The sequence below is a fragment of the Mastacembelus armatus genome, chromosome 15, assembly GCF_900324485.2.
Source record: "Mastacembelus armatus chromosome 15, fMasArm1.2, whole genome shotgun sequence".
Classification (NCBI taxonomy): Eukaryota; Metazoa; Chordata; class Actinopteri; order Synbranchiformes; family Mastacembelidae; genus Mastacembelus; species Mastacembelus armatus.
The window spans coordinates 16715728-16737061 of NC_046647.1; the positions used below are offsets into that span (position 1 = coordinate 16715728).

The following is a 21334-nucleotide window of genomic DNA, read 5'->3' on the forward strand; positions in this document are numbered from 1 at the left end:
AACTTCAAACAATTTTGTGATTCAAAGAGCATTTATAAAAGGACAGTAAACAAATCATTCACTTGTCCCACATCCGAAAATACCACATCATTGCTGAAAAGGATACTGATACCTGAGCTGCCACTCAGCAGCCTCCAAACATATTGTTTCACACTTAATGTAAAAAATATGTTTCTAATCAGGAGGAGGAAGTGTGAGTAATCATATCTTTATATTGTCTGGAGATTATTCATACCTTAAAACATTTTTTTTTTTTTGGTGAACACAATCTGACCACTCAGGATGCACATTACCACCTTGTGCAGAAGAGATAAAAGTGACATTTTTTTTTGGTGGTAGCCAAAAGCTGCAGAGACTGGAAGGTTCCAACATGTTTTAAACTTCTGACACGCATGATCATAACAGACTGATATGAGTGTTTAAATGAGACGTCCAGATATGAGAATAACATTTAAGATGTCTCATGTTTTTCTACTGGTGCTGTTAGACCTCAATTAAAAACCTTAAACAAGATATTACGACTCAGAAAGCCCGACTAAGTTGCATCAGGCCCAGGGGTTGGGAAATAAGAGTTAAGAGAGTATATTATGACTTATTTGGAGCTCTTAAGTGTTTTCATGAATTGATTTAGTCCATTGTGTTTTCAATAATGAGCTCAATACCTCTGTCTGATCCCAGCATGGAGCGGGGGTACCGGGGAGTGGAAGGGATTTTGATCCTCTCTGTGCGGTAGTGCACATTATTGGAAGAACCTGGCGGAGGGATGAGATGATTCAGAAATCAATGCCGTGACATAATTTCTGAAAACAGAAAGGGACATGGTGTCTGTGACCTTTACGTGTACATGTGCGTGCGTGCGTGTCAGACTGACCGAGCCGTGCACTGGAGGGCAGTGAGTTTGTACCGTGTGAAACTCTGCTGCTGCGTGATGATGAAGATTCAGAGTAGTCGCTCGTACGCTTCTGTTGGCTCAGGTCCAGACTCAGGCGACCCTGGTGTTGTGGACTACACAGACAGAACGAACACACACACACACACACACACACACACACACACACACACACACACACACACACATATATATGTGTATATACACAGTGTATAAATGATGTTACTTCAGTATTATTTAAATACTGAAGACAAGTAATTAAATTGATGGGCTGAACTGAATCATGTGATTCTGCCTTTTGGGAAACAGGCCAATTTAAATATATGAATCATCATAACTGGCCCTATAACTGACACGACAATTAACAAACTTGCGATCTCAAGTGTTGGTTTAAAACCAAGGATCAAGGAAACTGAGTGTGGACAGGAAGTAACCTGGTATGGGTGTGCTGGTGACATATCTGGGAGGCGACAGATGGACAGTTGCTGGTATGAAGACGGTGACTGCGCACAGTGTACACTGGATTCCTCATCACGGCAGTCACAGCAGGACAAGGGGCCAGTCCCCGGTGTGCTGAATCTGACAGAGCATAAACACACTGCCATGTTAAAGAGGAGGGGGATCAGTGATTATAGTGGGAGTGTGTTTCTGTAAGCATTTGAGAGACTCACTAGGAGGTAGGGTGCCATTGTAGACCGTGGGGACGAAGCCAACGCTGTGTCTATGGGAGCGGCTAGGGGAGGACCGCAGTAGGTCCCTAGGTTCTGGTGAATGCTCATCATTAGAGTAGCTCTGTGATGAATGAGGAAAAAAAAAAAAAACACTTAATATTTTCCCTGCAGGGAAACAAACTGTTATATCTTGGGAGAAATCCTCTACCTTTTGCTTGAGAAAAGTGCTATATAAGAAAAATGAGAGTCTGAACAATAGCAAAAGTGAACATTTATTCCCACTGCATTCTCCTGCATGCTTCAGGGCCTGAAGAGGTAGCCAGCCAGGCATCTCTGTCTTAGCTCCAGGAACTGACTCAGCTCCTGGGTTTGGTAGCTGCACCAGAGTAGATGCATCAATCGTGCTGACACACCACCTAAGGAGCAAGTCCCAGAGGCTCTCATGGGGTTGTAAATTATATTACAAAATAGTTGTTTTGGCCCATAGGGGTGATTTAAGATGTCGGTTTCCATTTAGAATCTTTTTGAAACACTTCTCAAATGTGTCATGTTCTCATCTCTTTATTAGAGAATATTTTTTAAGAGGAGAACATTTCAGAAGCAAGTGCATCACACAGATCTAGTTTTGAGGTCTTTAATGGACTCACTTGGAAGGTGGGAAGAGTGATGGTCTGTGGAGTCATCCTACGCCGAAGGGCCGGGGCAGATTTAGGGCGTGGCCTCTTCACCTCTGGCTCCTCCCCTCTGGTTCGGCCAATGTCCTCATCACATGACTTCCTAGAGGTCAGGACCTTTCCGTCCAGGAAGTAGTGGTTTCCATTTCTGTCCCTTTCTCGCTCACTCCTCTCTCTGCTCTCTCCTGCTGCCATTGAGATGACAGCCTCTCCCTTGCCATCTGAGGTGATTGTGCAGTCAGAGGCAGAGCTGCTTTGATGTTTGTGTTTGAACTTAAAGGAGTCATTGCGTGTGGGTGGTGTTGGTGGGGTTGGGGTAGGGGTGGATGAGGAAGAGAGAGACTCTGACTTTGAAGGCTGTGGGGAATGGGAAGCTGCAACAGCAGCAGCAGCTACTGCTGCAATCTGATTGGCTGCCATGTACTCCATCTTAGAGGATGGTGTTTCAGGGCGTTTGAAAGTTTCTGGGTCGAAGATAGACTTTCGCTGTTTGGGTGATTTGTAGATGGACAGCTGGGCTGCTGCTGTGACTGGACTGGTGTTATCCGGAGCCACTGACATACTTCCCACTATCATCTTGGGCCAGGTGCCCCCACTGTGCTTCTTCTCCAGGCTTGTCTCTAATGTGATGCAGTCTGAGATAGAGACAGGTTCAAAAGGTAACGAGGAAGGCGCCTTTGTGTAAGGACAGCACTCTTGGAAAGCACTAGGCCCATAGCGACCAGAGCCTAAGTCAGATGCTGGCCGAAGGCTAGTGGCAAGGAGGGAACCTGAGGAGAACGGCTTGCTGATGTCGCCATACATCTCATCAGATTCACCTCTAACCTTCCTCCTCTCCCCAGAGATGCTACTTGTGCTGGTGCTTCCAACATCAGGGCAGAAGATGTCAGTCTGTGTCGAGCTGTTGTGTTTGAGGTTGCGGCTGTTCCGGGAGTGAATCTCTGACAGGTGAATTCGGCCATTGGATTTCTCTGACGACTCACGTAGGCTCTCAAAGATGTTCTGGCCTGATGTGCTGTGAGGGAAGAACTGTGAAGACATGAAATATTAACAACACCAAATAAACAGACCAAGTGTTTTAAATTGTACACAGGCAAAATAATAATAATGCACTAGGTAATTCAGTTCTCATAAACCATACAGTTAAAGTAAAAATGTTATGTAGGCCATGGAAAAAAAAAAAAGAAAAAAAAAAAAATCAAGAAAAAAAGTGCTTGAAGATGTTCACCGTAAGTGAAGTAGAAAAGGAGCTCAGAAAGTGAGATAAGTGTGCCCCACCTTCATGAGAGACAGGCTGAGAGAGTCCCTGCAGCTCCTCAACAGAGCCTCACACTCTGTCACAGATTTGTTATCCAGAGCAATGCCATTTATCTGGGGAGCAGAGAAAGACATTGGAAACAAGGACAGGTCCTTCAACACTAAAGCAATGCACATTAGTCTTTCAGATACTATATGTATATGTCTTGGGTGGCAGTGTTGCTAAAATAGACATACATCTACAAACACATACAGGTGACATATTTCCTGAACATACGAGTCTGGGGCCCGAAATGTGCTTCACCTCACTGTAGTGGAGATTCCACAATCTAGGTCAGCAAAAATCCTCCACAACGGAGTCCACACATTTCCATCACAATAGGCTCAACTTGAGAGGATTTTTACAGCAATATTTGAGAGTAAAATAGGTAATATATTATAACTAAAATTTATCATAAAATAAGTTCAAGAAGGACTTTCTGCTTTAACCTGGAACATCTTGTATTAAGCAGGTGAAAGAAACACCTCAGAGCCATGGAGTTCAGTTGCTGACATTCAGTTGGATCCCATGCATATTTCATTAGAGATTCAGCAAATGCAAATGCAATTAAGCATTTAATAAGCTATACATAACCTGATACACTAATGTGATTAACATCCACAAGGGGACATAGCAAATACGATACTCTTCCACGATTAAGATCTCTTAAGGCATCATCTGTACTTACCATTGCTAATTGTGGTTGCAGCTGAGCTATCATCTGGTATATCAGTTCCCTGGCTACATGGAGGAGACTGCTATGCTGTTAAATGGTGAGCTGAGAAATCTAAGTGCTCTGAGATTCAAAGGTAATGCTTACTGGTAGATTAGCACAAGAGACAAGGTCACTTTTCAGAAAGAGAAATGGATATGCATACTTCTAGTTTGGACTTTTCTCTAAATTCCCTATGTGACTATACTGCAGCTCCGTGTGAAGACAGCTCCACCTAGCCCTCTAGAGCGGCAAGGCTTTGAGGATTTAATCAAAAATAGGAGACTTTTCTCCTCCTGCTGCTTCACATACTCAACCAAATCCCACCTTATCTGGATTTGAGTGCAGATACTGGAATGGATTAGGGGCTGGTTTTAGAAATCTAAAGAGACCTGTACGAGCAGCAGTGTGGAGAAAGGCAGTATAAAAAAATAAATAAAACAGGATTTCATAAACGCTGACAATGACTCACAGCGATCAATCTGTCCCCTACTGTCAGAGAACCTTCTCTGGCGGCTGGGCTGCCCTGGGCGATAGCAGTGACAAACACCCCACTCTCCAGACCAATACCACTGTCTGAGATATAGAAGAGAAATATAGTGATTAATAAAAAAAAAAAAAAACAGGAAATAACACAGACACATAAACTTTCATGAGGCTTAGTAATGTGACAAAGACAAAACATTTAAATCTACTGACAAGCAAGCTAAATATTTGTGCAAACTAATATACCTTTGTGCCCCACGAGGTTGATGTGAACAGGCGTGACGAGCCTTCCTCCCAGAGACTTCCTTCTTCGCACCACCATGTTTATCAGTCCTGCACCATTAAGGACAGCTTTCACCACCTGCTTCCTGTCCTTATTGGTCAGGTCAATGTCATTAATCTTCAATAACCAATCATTCACTCTGGAAACATAAGAGAATGAATCATGAGAGGTTCAATAAACTATACATTCAGAAAATAAACATGATAGCATATTGAGGTTTATACCTTAACCTTCCATCTGCAATACTTCCTTTGTCCACCCTTGTAACAAATATTCCACAATCTCCTGGTAAATATGGATCATTTACCCCCTCAGCAATATCAAATCCAAGTGCCTTCAAATCCATGTCATCCTGTAAAGGCAATAATATAAAATGTCAATAAATCCATTCATTTTGACAAGCTTTTTCATTATCATGGCACCAAATCACTCTCAGTTATAAGAACTGAGCACTGCTCTTACCCTGTCTTTCTCAAACTCTACCACCTCTGTCTCCCACTCCAGGGAGTCTGTGTCGATGGCTGAGTCGTGAGAGCTGTGGGCCATTAGCTGACAGAACCGGGCTTCCTTCTCCAATTGGCTCTCCATCTTCTCCCTTAACAAAGGGAGACATCACACACAGAGTCAAAGGTCAATCACTTGAGGATGGATGGACAGAGACAACCAAAAGAAAGAATTGCACACAACCAGTCTGGGTTTGTATCTATAGGAATAAAATAACATGCAGAAAGTTAGGAAGTAAGACACTCTGAACTTCTTTTTATGTGGACCTGAACTTCTTACAGCTTTCTGTCATCTTCTATGTCCTCTCTCACACTGGAAAATACCTCCTGTTCTGTGGTTTAGGATATCAAATTTACTCATAAGAAAGCTAAGAACAGAATGCATACAATGCCCAACTGTTAGTAAGATACAGAGTCCTACTGAGGCATGGCACAGCTACCCTAGCTGTGACATTAAAACCCTAGTCATACATTGCTCTTCACCAAGGATAGACAAAGAAACTCTCAAAGTCACAGAATACTCTGTAGTGCTTTGACTGGAAATGGCTGTCATATACACTTTAGCCAGCAGAGGGCAGTTTTACATGCAGCATAAACACTGTCCTGTGCAGGGAAGTTGAGACAGTGAGAAACCAAAACACTGATGCTTTTCGGGATTACACTTTTAATCGGGGCATGTGGAATTGGCGCCAGACAAACAGCTGAGCTCAGTGAGGTCTCTGAAGGCAGAATATCACAGCTTACACCCAGCCACACACTGAGCACAACAGCTTGGCTTCTACAGACAAACACAGTATGGGGCCCATTGTTGGCTGAGTAAAAGCAATGTTGCATTGTGCTCATTCAAATCCAGAAGGATTTTCCTTGTGCTGCAAATATGAGCGTCTCCTATCATTTTCATCGTAATTGAAGTTTTAGAACCATGTTGAGGGCTCACTTGAGTTCTTTGAGTTCTCGCAATGCATCGTTCTTCTGTTTCCTCATATCATCCAGATTACGCAGGGCATCAGCCAGATCACTGACTGCCCGGTCTCTTTCCCGCCGTAGGTTATCACACAGAGTCCTGTGGATGGAGAGCAGAGATGGGGAAATAAATAAAAAAATAAATAAATATAACAATGAAAAAGTGGTGTGTATTGGGAGAAGCAGGTGGTTCTATAAGATCTATGACACCATACAAACCCTCCAGCTCTGTCAGAACTCTTTGACAAACCAATTCACACACTGACCTTATACTCTCTCTCTCTGCCACTATTTTGTCCCTCTCTTGAAAAGCCCAGTCCCGTCGACATTTGGCCACCTCAGCTTCCTGTGTGGCCTCCTTCAGTTCCTGGGACATGGCCTCGTACTGTTTCCTAAGCATCTCAATCTCTTTATTGGCTCGTTCCATGTCCAGAGTTGCTGAGTCTTGTTTCTAAGAACATAGTGAGTATATTTGAATTAGTGTGCTCTAAATGACTGAAATGTTCTAAGCAGATAATGTTGAGATTCTCCTGGTGCATGACGTTCAAAGAAATCACAGCTTCTCTTTTCATTCAAGTACATGACCATCAGGACTGTCAAGAGGGCCATCTAAAAGCAGACAGAGGTGTGACCTAAATCCCTGTAAGGGTCAAGGCACCAACGTACTTTAATCCACCAACTAAGAGCTCCCTGGATGCACTAAGCTCTTTATCACGTCTAACATTTAACTTTACACCATTATATCTAAGGTGAGGCGTGCCTGTTACCTGTCTGGCCTGATAATACTCTCGGAGCAGCTGATCCCTTTGAATGATGGCCTCAGTCCTCTCCTTGCGGGCCACGTCCCGCTCCTCCCGGACTGTCTCGATGTCTTTGCAGGCCTGGCTCAGCTCCTTCTGGGCCTCGGCCTTGTCCTTCACCTCATGGCAGTACTTCTCCAGTAGCTCATTCCTCTCACAGATGGCCCTATCACGGTCCACTAGTGACGAGTTCAGCTCCTGTTTGCAGAACAAAAGGAGCTCAACAGAATGAGGGCAACACAACACTGACTCATTAATGCATGAAAAAAAAGAATTATTCAAGGGCCAGTGCAGAGTTATCCAACACTAGTCATGAATCTCTTTTGTCTGTCAACCAAAGTGTTCAGAAATATTCTTCAAAAAGGAGGCGGTGGAACTGAACTATTTTTGTGCACTGTCCTGGGTGAAAATGGTCTTTGATCCACTGCCTGCAAAAAAGGAGTTTGGCCCAGGTCATGAATGCACTCACTAAAAACCTGACAGCTTGATATTAAATTCTCAGGGGAAAGAGTTTAAGCTGACATTTATAGGTTTTGAGGGATAGGGTGGACATACTACTGGATCATCTATCTGTTCAGTAACTGTCAGTAAAACAGCAGGTTTCTTGGGAAGCCAAGTGAAGAGTAATGATGACAGTTTTATTCCTATATTTTTATAAACTGGAGTCTCCACTGTTTACCTAGCAACTGGGCCCATCCAAGAAATAGTCATGGCATATAGTCAGGCTGGATTAAACCAGTGTTAGAAAATATGCTTATTGGTCCTGGTAGGTCAATGTCTTGTGCATACAATATGACATTATATAATAAATATATAATTTGGTAATCAAAAGTTTAAGGATCATGTCATCAGTGAACACTTGATATTATTCAAATTGTTTGAGATTATTTAATAGTGTTTTTGTGAAATATATATTTAGATACAGGACACGCTGGAGGGACTATGTCTCTCGGCTGGCCTGGGAATGCCTGGAGGAAGTGTCCGGGGAAAAGGAAGTCTGGGCATCCCTGCTTAGGCTACTGCCCCTACCACCTGGTACTGGATAATTGGAAGAAGATGGATATTTAGATACACTATTTTAATATAACTTATATTAAGAATGCATAAGCTGTAACTGTTTTATTAACTAGTTGCATATATTCTATATAATCATGAGTCTCATACCTGTCTTAGTGCCTCCAGCTCTTCACTGGCCACCACTCTCTCTGAAGAGGTGTTTTTCAGTCGGGCCTCAGCTGCCTCCAGTTCTGTCTGCAACTTGTCCAATTCTTTGATCACCTGGTCCCTCTCACTCATGATGAGGCGATACTCGTTGAACACAGAGTCCCTCTCCTCCTTGTACTTCTCGCAGTCCTTTCCTGCCTTCAGCTGCAAGTTCTTGTAGCGTGTCACCTCTGATTGCAGGCGCTCCATCTCTCTCTGCAGCTCCTTGTTCTGGGCCGAGGACTTGTTAAGCTCCTGTTGCACTGAATCAAACCTGGAAGAGAAAGACAGAGAGGGTTTATGTTTCACACTTTATAAGACAGAACTTGTGCCGGCTATAGTCTGAGTATGGCTCATAGCCTTAGTCTTATCAAATGTCTTTTATTCTCTGTATGTATGTGCAGATGATGATGCTTTTACCTCCTCATTGAGGTGGAGTACTGCTGCTGGTACTGCATGGCTGAGTCGCGCTGTTTGAGCAGTGCATCAATCTGCTTTTGCAGCCGCCGGTTCTCCTCCTCAGCCTGTTCCAGTCGGCTCAGGTCAGTGTTATGATTAGCCACCTTCTCACTGTAGCGTTTGCTCAGGGCATCATACTCCTTCTTTACACCCTCTAGCTTGTCCATGGCAGTGTCATACAGTTTGTTTAACACCTCAGATGAGCCTTTCTCTCTCATTACCTGGTAAGGACAACAAAAGTCATATAATACTTTGTTATTTAGTGGTTGTGCTCAAAATTGTTGTTGGCATGAGCTTAGCCTGCATCTGTTGTGCCCCCACTTTAGCAGCAGATGGCATCAATGTGTTGGCAGGATTCTGTTTACCAGTGCACACAAATACAGTGCCAGCTTAAACAATTACTTTTATAAGTGCAAGTGCTGCATTTAGGCACATAGGTAAAACCAAATCACTGGGCTGCAAAATTTACTGTTTTACCTTAGAGTGTGTCCTTCAGACTGCATTACTTATTCTCTGTGAGCCAGTATGTCTCATTATTGCAGGTCTTGCTGATACAGTCTTCCTGATTCCTGGTAGAGCTGTTGCAACCTGAGGGCTCTATTGACCTCATCTACACAGCATACACTGCGTATACGCTGATCTTGTAGCTACATGGGTCAGTGTGCCCTTTGCCCAAGCCAAAGCCCTTCTCTTCTGCACTTGCCCTTTTCAGAAATGCTCTGTATGCATTTCCCTCTGCTTGGCTGCCCTATGCTCTTAACTACTGCAGTGTTCCCATGGGTGCTGTGGTAGAGACTACTGCACAGTAGACTAGACAGAGCAGACAGGTTACAGTACCCTTGTGCTGTTTGGAATAAAGTGTTCAGTACCCTAAAGACAACAGACAACACTTCATGATGTCACAATGTAGAGTTCAAAAAATTAAAGAGAAGGTTTGATTTGGTATAATGGCTCTATGCCACATCAGTAAATCTCTGAACGCAAATCCTCTTGCCCTTGAAACATCTGAGTAGTTACAACAGGGACACCCGTGCATGCGCTTGTGTGTGTGTGTGTGTGTGTGTGTGTGTGTGTGTAGGAAATATACCTGCTGCTGCTGCAGCCGGAGGTCTGCCAGCTCTTTCTGGTCTTGACTGTGCAGCCGTTTGAGCTCCTCACAGTTCTGTTTAAGGTGGTTGTGCTCTCTGACAAGCTGGGCATTGTCTCTTCTTAGTGTCTCCATCGCCTCCTTCAGCTGTGTTTGTTCACCCAGGACCCGGCTGTGCAACATGCTGTAAAGAGTAAACATAGGGACAGAGAAAAGGCCTAAGCACTCGCATATGAGCTTTGATGATATTAAGTAAACAGGGTCATAAAATTCAGCAAGGGAACTGCATGCAAAATCTCACAAACTAACTTAACATACATAACTAAGGTTTATATATGGAGCAACTTTGCACTTGGAGTGGTCAAAAGTATACACTATGCTCTATATACTGGATAAAATATTCACCTGATTACTGATTAACTGCTTAATCTGACTTTCCTTATATCGCAGAAAGAAAATAACTAGCTACACTCTGTATCATTGAATATTCCATATGATCCACCTCTATGCTCCAAAAATGTGCCTCAGCTTATGAGCTGTTAGGCTGCATGATTCAATCATATAAATGCTTCAATTTCCAAGCTTTTATAACCATGATTTTTGTAGTGCCAATTCTCTTACAGTGTGAAAGCCAACCATAGCTCCAAGGGACATTCTTTCAATTAGGTTAATTACAATACCATGCCAGTATTTGTTACAATTCCAGTAAAACATTGCAAAAAAATTAATCAACACTGAAAAGCAGCAGGTGGCAGATGACAGATTGTTCATCCTACACTTGTAAAATTTTCAAAACTTCAGCAATAAACACATTCTCCACTGCTTTTGCATGAAATCCAAGCAGCTACATGCACTGCATTTAAACTACATAATATGGGTAAATAAAACTGAATAACTATAAAGACTAGCATTTAAAGAGGAAAAATACTTACTGGTAGAAGTCTGCTTCTTTTACAGCCTCCTCGCACCTCTTGAGTGTTTTGGTGTGCTGGTTCTGGAGAGACTGCAGATCTGCCATGGCCCTCATGCACTGACTTTTCAGACGCTCATAGTCATGGCTGGCTTTGGAATTTGGCCTTAAGGAGAAAAGCAGCAAGGAGTCAAACCTATCCAGCAGCCTAGTACAATAACATGACAAAACACAGCTTAGATAAGATAGATAATACATAAGAGCTGGCCTTACCCTTGTATGAGAATTCATAAGATAGAAATGAAATGTTTGACTAAGTGTAAACAACATTAAAAAATATGTAAGCAAAGCAGTCTTTGTCATTGGTAACAAAAGCATGTGAAATTTAATTAAAGCAACCAACGTTATTGTTGTCTTTCTGTGTCAATATTATCACAGACAGCATTAAATTTGTATATGAAAACGTGGTAAACAGAACCAAAGAATCTGACATCACAATGACTCTACCAAGCTAGAGAGAATAAACTTTAGTAGTTGCTGCTCTGAGAGCAATGAATCTCAAGAGTTGGATCTGATGTACTACATTTAGGCAAGAAAAAAATCACAGCAGACAGTTTCATAAACATCAGCCAAACAAAAGTATTACCAGGAGGAAAAAAATAGAAACAACAACTTGGCAGGCAGGCCAGTATTTGCACCTGCAGTCGTCGAAGGTGGTCCCGGGTGATGCCAAGGCCAGACGCTTACGGAGCTCATCCCTCTCCCTGGTCACCTGGCGGAGCTGGAACAAGATTGCGTCCAGGTTGTCCCCGGATGGCCGGTTGTCGTTAATGGCTGGTGGTGGGGAGGACGCTTCACCATTAACAGGCGAACCTGCAACATTGAGAACATTACCAGACTAGGACTATTGATCAGTACACAGTGGAAAAGTTTCCCCATTACGTCATCAGTCAGAACTGTAATATAGATTAGCCCAGATGTCATTAAATTAAATTAATCTCCTTAACTTTAATGACAAAAATGAATTTGAAATTTATAAACCTCCCAAAGTGACACAACTTTAGCGCTGGGAAGCAAAACAGGTAGGTCCAGCCAATGGTCAGGTTAGCTACTGCCTCATCTAAAATTCCTGTTTAATGTGTCAACAATTTGCCACAACGTTGCTGAAAATTACACTGGATTTAGACTAGACCATCAAACTGAAAGGCAGAAATAGCAAACAGGATTGTTATGATGTTCTTTATTTGTGGTACTTTTAGTGTGGTTTAAACCAAGGTCTCCAGATATTCTTTGAATAAATTTGAATTCTTGTTCATAGACTGGAAGAGAATCCTAAGTGTTTGTTAAGGAATAATAACCTCACATGCAAATACTATACTATACTTTTCTGGCTTCATGCATCTATTACAAGATCAGGTGATACAAGATTAAAATTCGTGATTTTAACAGAGACAGGCAGGTGATTGACACAACAAGTAGATTCTCTTTTCCTGTGTGACACAAAAACCAAAAGCTATATCATTAAGGAGTTATTTTCAGGGTTGTTATCGTCATAGAAAAGAACACCTGTGGCGGGAAATCTGAGGATTATGTTCATGTTTGGCTCAACATTTGGCCCTTTTCAAGGCTTATGTAACACAGCTGAGTCATTTGGACCTTTGTCAAAATGAAGCGAAGATAAGCATGGCAAACTTCCTTAAGGAAAAAGAAAAACATTGGGAGAGTGTTATTTCACCGATGTGGGGGTTTAAAGTAAAAGAAAGATTAAACACAGACTTCATGAACAAAGTAGACAGCCAGGAAATGTGCTAATTGAAAAAAAAAAAAAAAACTGTTATAGTGTGTTTGGAGATAGCATAGAATCTGCCTGATAGCAGGTATCTTTGGTTGTATTATATGGTTATTATACATACCAACACTGCTGAGGGAGCTGCTGCTTTCTGAGTCAGAAGGCATAGTGGACAGCACGCTGTATGTGGAACCTGCCAAGAGACAAAAAAAAACCGAGAAGAAATACATTCAGACATAATGCACAGATTAACCAGTTACACACACGCCTGAATTCACTGTCTGTACAAAGTGAAAACAAATCAATATTACACAGCCTTATATTCCCTGCACTGTTGTACTATACATTTGGTGCAAAGTATGAATAATAATTTCAGCACTCCTCCTTAGCGGCTCTATATCGTCACTCCAGACGGCCGTCATCATTAAACCTCCTTTCCCTCACTGTGCACTCTGCCTTGCTTTGATGTATAGTATCTGTATGTTTCTGCTACACAGGCAGAGTGCCACAGCCGAAATGGGATCTTCTCTTTTTTATGTCAAGCACATAGAAAGAGAGGGGGAGAGAGAGAAAGAGAGAAAATGACTGTGAATAGCTGTACACACCGTTAAGCTGGGGGATATTTCACACAGGCTTCAACAATGCATAGGAGAGACTATGCAGATTCCCATTATAATGCAGAATACCTGCTCCAAAGGGCACCATAAATATAGCTGACAGCACAGACAGAATTCAGTTTAAAGACATCACAGGCTTGTGCTGCAGAACCTATCCTCTATTCTATCGCACACTAAAGGCTCTTTTTTCACTACATGCTTGGATTTTACATAAAGCACAGCGAATATATTTGTTTTACATCAAGTGCAAATTCAAAAGGTGTGGAGTGTCACCTCCCCAAAAAAAAAATAAAATCTGAACCAGCATAAAACACTAGCCTAATGTGATAGATGCACAATGTTCACAGGATTGAAGAGAGCAGGGCAATGGTGGTTAGCTTTGTCAGCAGCAGGCAATAGATTGACGCCAACTGTTCTAGATCTCCATCTCTGTCCTTGCCTCCCCACTGGGTTTAGCCACAGCTCAGGCTCCAGCCCTCAATGTGTGACAAGGCCAAGCCTAATTAACTATGAGCTCTGTGCGACTGAGCCACTCCATCTTAGGCCCTGCAGACAGAGCAGAGGAGAGCAGAGGAGAGGGGAGGGGGGCAAGAGGGGAAACAAGGGGAAGGCATGGAGCAGAGGAGGACAGATGAAAGGAGATACCCTAACTAAGCCGCAAAAAGAGATAAGGAGGGAGGGTGTTTTAGAGACAAAGAGGGAGAGAAGTAAGAGGAGAGACTGAAAACGAGAGGCAGACTGAAAAAGAGAGAGAGAGAGAAGCAGGGCGGAAAGGCTTTTAATATGTTCTGACGTTCCCTGATGCTCAACACTTTCACCCTGCGAAGTGCTTGGAGCTCACAGCTTTGATTTCATATTGTTCCATCAGACATGACGAGAACCACTCTGGGCCATTAGTTCTCTACAATCAACACAGCTACGCAAGACTCCTGCTCATTTCCACGGCTGCAGTGAAAAGCAACAACTGACTTCCTGAACCCAGAATCTGATTGACGAGGTATCTTAGTAGGAGACATGAGCCACTGAGTGGTATTACGCCAGCTTGGATGAAGGATAAATCTTTTTAAAATACCGTACAGTGTCAGTAAAGCTCTGTGCCAGAGAAATGTGGCTTCCCCAGTGCTGTATTTTGTGATTTGGAAACCAAACCACTTAGATAAATTAAAATCCCAGTAATCTCTACCACTGAGGACACTCACCAATCATCAGAGAGCGATAACTCCCAGGAACAAGGCAGTACAGGGACAATCCTCGGTATCTAGCAATCTGATTTGACATCAAGGACAAATATGTGCGCAGAATTTTGCAGATCTACATCAGTGGCATGGGATGATTAGTTCAACCCCTTGCCACACCAATGAATGCAGTATGGATTTCTTGCCAGATACAAGCCAGCTATTTGGTGGTCGATGGGTCAGCCTTTTCCAAGAGGCTTTTAATCATCAATAGTCATTAGCAGCAGCCACAATCAGTGAGACTGATCATTTGTAAACACATTCCCTGCATCAGTAAAGCAGGCATCTGTTAGGACAGCATAGACCTGATGATCTAAAGTGGAGAATCCACCTGTCTAAAGGGATAAACATCAGGGCAGATCTGAGAAATCATACCCAACATCTCAAAAAAAAAATTCTCACATAAATGCATCATGACAGAGTTCATAACAAGCCATTAGACATGCTAATAAGGAGCGAGCATGTGCTGACTTTCATAAAGAGATACACTTTAAGGTGAGAAATATTCTAGCGGAGGACCTGAAGCAACATTAACAAAGGCCTGTCACTGTGATCTAAATAGGTCAGGGGAGTACTCGACCCACCTAAGGGGTTCCGCCTCCCCCACTCCTCTTTTCTCCACTCTGCTTTCCCTCCCATCCAAGCAATGCTCGCAACCACCAACAGTGGCTTCAGACGAACAGATTATGTTCTCTAGTACATAAAGCAGGATGACACGTGTTGCCATGGTGAAGCTGGATGGGAGGAACAGTAAATTCTGCAGCATGGTGAAAAAGAAGAGCCTGAGAGCTGGGAGGCTGATGGAGGCTAGTCTTATCAAACAAAGATGCAAAATCTGGCTTCCACCATCGTATGAGACTAAATTACAAATCAGTTCCAGAAAATTGATCTCCCAAAACATAAAACACATGTGATTATCATCGCGATTGGACTCCGCTGCTGCTTCAGCGGCGCCCTTTATCAGAACATGTTGACAAGCCTTGAAACTATAGATTCAAAGCATCAAGACTCCTGTTCTCCTCTCAAAAGCACCACAGACTACATTTTCAGGGCCACTTAGTAAAAGAGCAGCATTAGCATTCCAAAAATAATACTGTGTGCTATTGTTTATTAACTGCTGTCAGGTCTCCTCATTGTCACTGAGCAGCAGCAATTTAAAAAAAAAAAAAAAAACTCCCACAGCAAGAGACATGCAGAGTCTAAATAATCTTTGTGCTTGTTCTCCTTTTGTGCCTTCAGCATTACAGCCATTAAACTACAGAAGCACAAATAATAGCAACACTAATAATACGGTTGAAAACTACTACCTACTCATTCCACAGTGTGCTTAAGTAAGGCTGAAGGATGTGTCAGCATTAGGCCGGAGAGCAGAAAGCATCTCTTTTGCCTCGGCATCTCCGACCTCTAAATCTTGCCTGTGAGTCTGCTCGCAGGACGGAAGAAGTAGTTTGACTTATCGCTGTGTCCACTCAGACTACTCTGCCTCAATACTGGTTTCTATTCCAAAACTCAGGACATTCCCAATTAGTGAGTACTAATCCTGTAACAGTGCTCTTTTCCCCTTATTCAAGTCAAAATCAGTGTTACTCATTGTGCACACACAGCTATATACACGCACTGATATTTATCTTGTATTTGTAAGGCATCGTGAAGTTGTAGCTACACATCAGCTTTTAATCGCAGAGATGTTCAGACAGATTCGCAGTATTAAGGGTTAATACTGAAACTTTAATCACTTCTTTATTAAGAATTTTACATATCAGTTTCATATATGAGATCAATATTACTGTGGCGCTCAGCAAAGGACAACCAGATGGAAAGAAAGAGTTATTTTCCTCACAGACCTGTATCCAATCCTACATCTAATCACAGAATCTGTTTAACGTTTAACTTGTGGTTACTGCATCTGCAAATCTGTAGAGAAATATGACATAAGTTCCCTTGTCCAAATCCCTCCCTCTACTCCGGGACTTCCAGTAAGCTGTGTAGTGGGCCTAACTTCTGGAGAGGCAGTGACACGGCAGGCCAAGATTCTGGGCGATGAGCCAGTGAAGCCTTGCTGCTGGGGTAAAGGATTGATCATCTGACTTAAGGAGTCTACAAAAAGCATAAACACGAAGACATCAAACATGATGACTCCATGAGCTGAGATTATTCCATCACACGCACATCGTCTTGACTCACAGCTTCGGCCTATGGTCAAACCCACCCACCTTTTTCAGTCATAGGTCCACGGCTGCCCTGTGGCATGTCTCAAAATAAGATTAAATAAATTTGAGACTGCCTTCCTGAGATGCAGCGTTGTAGTCATTTTGGATCTGTGTACACACCGATACACAAAGTGAAAAACAAGGAAATGTGTAGAAGATGACTTAAAAGGCCCGTGGCCTTCAGCCTAGCAGCCCTGTCAGAACGGCTGAGCTGCACCAAAGTCCAAAAACGACCCTGAGTGCTATCCAACCCAGTCTATTATCAGCACACCATGATGGGTTTTCTCTTTGCAGAGAGCCCTATCTCAGCATAAATGACACATAATTTCTTTTTGAATAACTAGCCTGTGCCAAGGGTTGGGTCAAAAACAAAAATGTGAAAGATATCAGCAACATATCCTCCAAATGCTCTGCTCCACAGCGAGTACGCCAAAACACCGCCAAAAGCCTGTCTGTGCAGAATAAACCCACTACTGGAATTTGGGCAATCTTTGTGACATTCCTTTCATGTTTAATCATAGAGGAGACTATGTTGATCCAAAAAGCATTTTCATAGTGTGCTGAGATAATTCACTGATTAAACTGCACTATAAATTTTAAAAGGTCACAAAGGAATCCAGCGCACACGATCAATTATCAGACCTAAAGCTGCAGGTGTGGCAGGCAAGAAAACAACTGAGCAACAAAAAAATAAATCTTACTGGGGGTTTAGGCTCACATATACTTCAAGGTGCTTTAGTCAAAAAAAAACAACAAAAAAAAAAAAAAAACAGGCAGTCTGCTTATTTGCTAGAGGCTCATAGCGTGTAAACCCACAATAGTCCACCAGGATCTGCTCTGACCTTTGTTGTCTGTCACCCCTTGTAGAGGTACCAAATGCAATAGTTGTCACCAACACTATCATTCATAGGCACTTACAGATCAAACCTGACCTGGAGTCACATGTAAGAGACTGAAGGACAAATCAGTGCAGATGTAGGCTGGCTAGATAAAGAGGAAGAGAATAACACCATGATGGGAGTAGACGAGAGGAGAAGGAAAACACAGCAGAACAAAGACAGCAACTAAAGAGCATGGCAGAGGACAAGAAAAGAAACCATTTATTCCAGAGGCTTCATAGAGCTGGTAAACATTCAGATGGTGGCATTTCCTCTACCTTGTGGTGTAATTAGAAAGCAGAGGAACATGTGTAAAATGCTAATGAAGTCCTGTTTCACAGTACAGTCTCCTGGCTGAGGACCACGCATTCAGTGGGTAGACAAACCCGGCATCAGATATTAATACTAAAATAAACTAAATATACAGACTTAGACTAAAAATACCTGGTGTTAACGTTGACTCGGATCATTTTATTTCTGATGATGAATAATTCAAATAATAATTTAGTTGATAAAATGCTAACGACATACATTATATAAAACAGAAACAAGCAGCAGACTCGCATTTGAAGAGCAGAATCCTGTGAATATTTTAAAATAGTTTTTGCTTGATGAATGCCTTGAACCATTTATCAATTATTTTTTAAAAGTCCACTACTTGATTAATTGACTAATCACTCCAGCACTAAACTCAATAGGACACTAGTGGCTTACTTAAAGCACCGCACAGAGACAACTCGACTGAAGAAAGCATTGCTGGACACTGCAGTGTGATTGAATCCACATCAAATGATCTGCTCAAATATCATCAAGCAGAAACTTCAGTAAAAAGCAGATGAAGTGACTGCTTGCTCTACACAACAAAATGGAATAAAGTCAGAGTGAGGTACAAAGAGTGATGAGGGAAAAGAGAGCGGGGCGACGAGGCGAGTGACAGCGTGCGTCACAGAGTGACTGACAGAGAGGAGGAAATTCAGGTTCACCTCATGGGAGATATTTAAAAGCTGCGGTCGTGACAAGACCGTCAGGGTCATAACTCATTCTGTCATCTGCCGTGGTTTAGGGAGTGGGACTGAACTGGTTGACAGAAAAGAGAACACCCCACTCTAACAACACACACACTGGCCTATGTGCTAGGCCGCTGTAGACAGAGCAAGCTGCTGAATGGGCACTTTGGGCCTGCTCAACTTCTCAACAAAAGGCCTGTTGTCTCTCTTTCTCTCGCCCTCCTCTGTCTCTCCGGCATGTCCTCTATTTACACGTGCGGAGAAATAAAACCATTGAGTTGGGGAAAAGAAATATAATGAGCCAGAGAAAAGAGAAAGTTTAAAGTGCCGGTCGGCGAGTCCAAGAATAACAAAGCAATAAAGCACAATAACGACAAATCAGAACAATGAGAAAATGGAGGCAGACAGACAGCAGAAGATGATGATTGCGGATGTTACATCCTGTCAGGGAGAATTGTTGTCATCCTCCTCTCTGGCTGTGTTTAAATCACTTTAACAGACCCTTGAGTCTGGAATGATCGGAGAAATGTGCGGATATATCTCTTCTACTACTCTGTTCCTTCAGGTAGACTGTTGTACACGTAGCATAAGCGGATGAGCGCACAATCCAAGGCATGAAATCAGCTTGACTGCAGTCACTTGGATATAAGACATGAATTAAAGTTGGTTTGAGAACACAGTAATGTGCTAAAGCTTCACTCAGACTGTGGTACTAGTTATAGAATTTGTTCAAAAAAAATGCGAACTACAGTCCGTTGGTATCCTGATGCACAAGACAGGGCAAAAAAAATAAATAAATAAATGATTTGTTTGTATCTTTTCTACAGCAAATGTGTTGGAGTTTTCCAGAAACCCACTGAATTTACAGAGCCCAAGCTTTAAACAAGTGAGCATTTATTCAGATGATTTCATACGTGTGCGTGTACGTGGGGCTCAGCTGGCAAAGGAGGCAAATCTGGCAGCAAGAAGAGAGGAGGGCGAGTTGAGAGCAGGTTGCTATAAGCAAGACACACACACACACACACACACACACACACACACACACACACACACACACACACACACACACACACACACACACACACACACACACACACACACACACACACACACACACACACACTCCCGGGCTCTGAAGATTTCATCCCTATGTGCTGTTTCGAACAGTCTTTGCCTCAAGGTGTTCTGTGAGGAACTTGTCTTCTGCCTCTCACAAGTGTGCACAAAATGCTGTAATCACATCAGCCGAATCCCTACACTAAAGATAATAAAACGCACATTAAAACAAACACAACACTTGAGTTGAAAGAGAAGTCACAGAGAGCATGGCGGCTAATACAGTGGAGTGTAGAGGCATGATAAAGCTTGTCTCACACAGAGAGGAGAGGAAGGCCTAATCCTTTGTTGAATAACCACAGGCTGACAGGCCAGACTCACTGCTGGTGCTCACTCTCGCCTAACACAAGTCAGATCAACACTGAGGCCCAGTGCTACAACCTCTAAAGGTGTGTGAAGAAAACCCCAAATCCACACTGTCGAGTCCTGCCAAAGTCAAGGGACTCATTTTGCAGCCACTCACAGAAAAACAACTCTCTCAGTGTGTTTCAGTGTATTTCAGGATTAGTGTTATTCTGCAGAAGCAACGCTCAATACAAGGAAGTAATAAAGCTTAAGGAAGCATTAGTGATCCAGTCAGCAGAGCAGCAAGACACCAACTCAGCATTACCTGCCAAGGTCTGATTGCTGGTTGCAGACAGAGACGCTACACCTCAGCAGCTGTAGAGCATGGACTGTGTTGAAAAGGACACACGTGTATGCCTTAGAAATAAAGCTTCAGCTGTGTCAAAATGATCTGCAAGATAGCTCACATTGTTGCTGTACATGTGGAACATGTCAAAGAGAAGCATTTCTCCACATCTCCTCCACAGCTTTGGATCTCAAGGCTCATCCTGCATTCAAGCCCTCAGGCCACGACTCTGGTTGTGAGTAAGCCACTGGCTTCAGTCAAAGCAAAACAGGCAAAACTAGACAAGGCTTTTACACTTGGTTGCCCGTTGTCTCTGTGCAACAACCACTAAAAACACTGAAGTGGAGGCAGTTGCCGTGAGGACAGTGCAAATCAAATAAATGACTATGTAAAAAAAAAAAAAAAAAGACGGTAATTTAAAACACAGCATTAATGCACCACTGGGGAGAAATCTAGTTAAAGCAGTTTCTATTAGGATCCCAGTGTGGTGGTGTTTTTTTCTTGTTTTCTCCAAATGGGAAAGTGGATCTACGCCATATTTTACATTCGTATGCATCCATGGGCAGGCTGTACAAACACACACACACACCCATGTACAGGTCGATAAGGACCAACATGTCAACGGTTGCCATGGAAACAAGTCAGGTTATTTCATGTACCATAACCATATCATACCACTGTTAACAAATTGGAGTTTGTGCAGATCATCAGTAAAATGATCCTGGTTTTAACAAGAGATCAGTAACAATACACAAATATCACACACACCATACCTGGCCAAACCAACTCTACACCATGGATGTGTCATTTGTGTATTGCAGTGACTGGGAGACAGGCTTTTAGAGGAGCAGGGATGAAAAATAATGACAGTGCAGCCCTTGGCTCTATTAATCACATGTTGTGTATTAGATCTG

At 42.7% G+C, this 21334-nt stretch overlaps 1 protein-coding gene across 3 annotated transcripts in view; it reads right to left on the minus strand.

The window, feature by feature from the left end:
- The window catches only part of dlg5a (discs, large homolog 5a (Drosophila)), a 33851-nt gene that overhangs the window by 11457 nt on the left and 1060 nt on the right, over nucleotides 1-21334 (minus strand). For 2 of the 3 annotated variants that reach the window (XR_003295809.1, XM_026308683.1), the window contains exons 2-20: nucleotides 12851-12919; nucleotides 11636-11810; nucleotides 10960-11103; nucleotides 10028-10211; nucleotides 8902-9161; nucleotides 8443-8755; nucleotides 7246-7476; nucleotides 6745-6929; nucleotides 6453-6578; nucleotides 5475-5607; nucleotides 5237-5364; nucleotides 4976-5151; nucleotides 4716-4819; nucleotides 3513-3605; nucleotides 2208-3263; nucleotides 1561-1681; nucleotides 1324-1468; nucleotides 872-1005; nucleotides 663-752 (exon numbers count right to left, since the gene is read on the minus strand). Coding sequence is in view for 2 of the 3 variants with exons in the window: in XM_026308683.1 (XP_026164468.1) it covers nucleotides 663-752; nucleotides 872-1005; nucleotides 1324-1468; nucleotides 1561-1681; nucleotides 2208-3263; nucleotides 3513-3605; nucleotides 4716-4819; nucleotides 4976-5151; nucleotides 5237-5364; nucleotides 5475-5607; nucleotides 6453-6578; nucleotides 6745-6929; nucleotides 7246-7476; nucleotides 8443-8755; nucleotides 8902-9161; nucleotides 10028-10211; nucleotides 10960-11103; nucleotides 11636-11810; nucleotides 12851-12919 (3867 nt within the window). In the remaining variant the exon portion in view is untranslated. The remainder of the gene's footprint in view (nucleotides 1-662; nucleotides 753-871; nucleotides 1006-1323; nucleotides 1469-1560; nucleotides 1682-2207; nucleotides 3264-3512; nucleotides 3606-4715; nucleotides 4820-4975; nucleotides 5152-5236; nucleotides 5365-5474; nucleotides 5608-6452; nucleotides 6579-6744; nucleotides 6930-7245; nucleotides 7477-8442; nucleotides 8756-8901; nucleotides 9162-10027; nucleotides 10212-10959; nucleotides 11104-11635; nucleotides 11811-12850; nucleotides 12920-21334) is intronic. The other variant, XM_026308684.1, reaches the window with a different exon arrangement.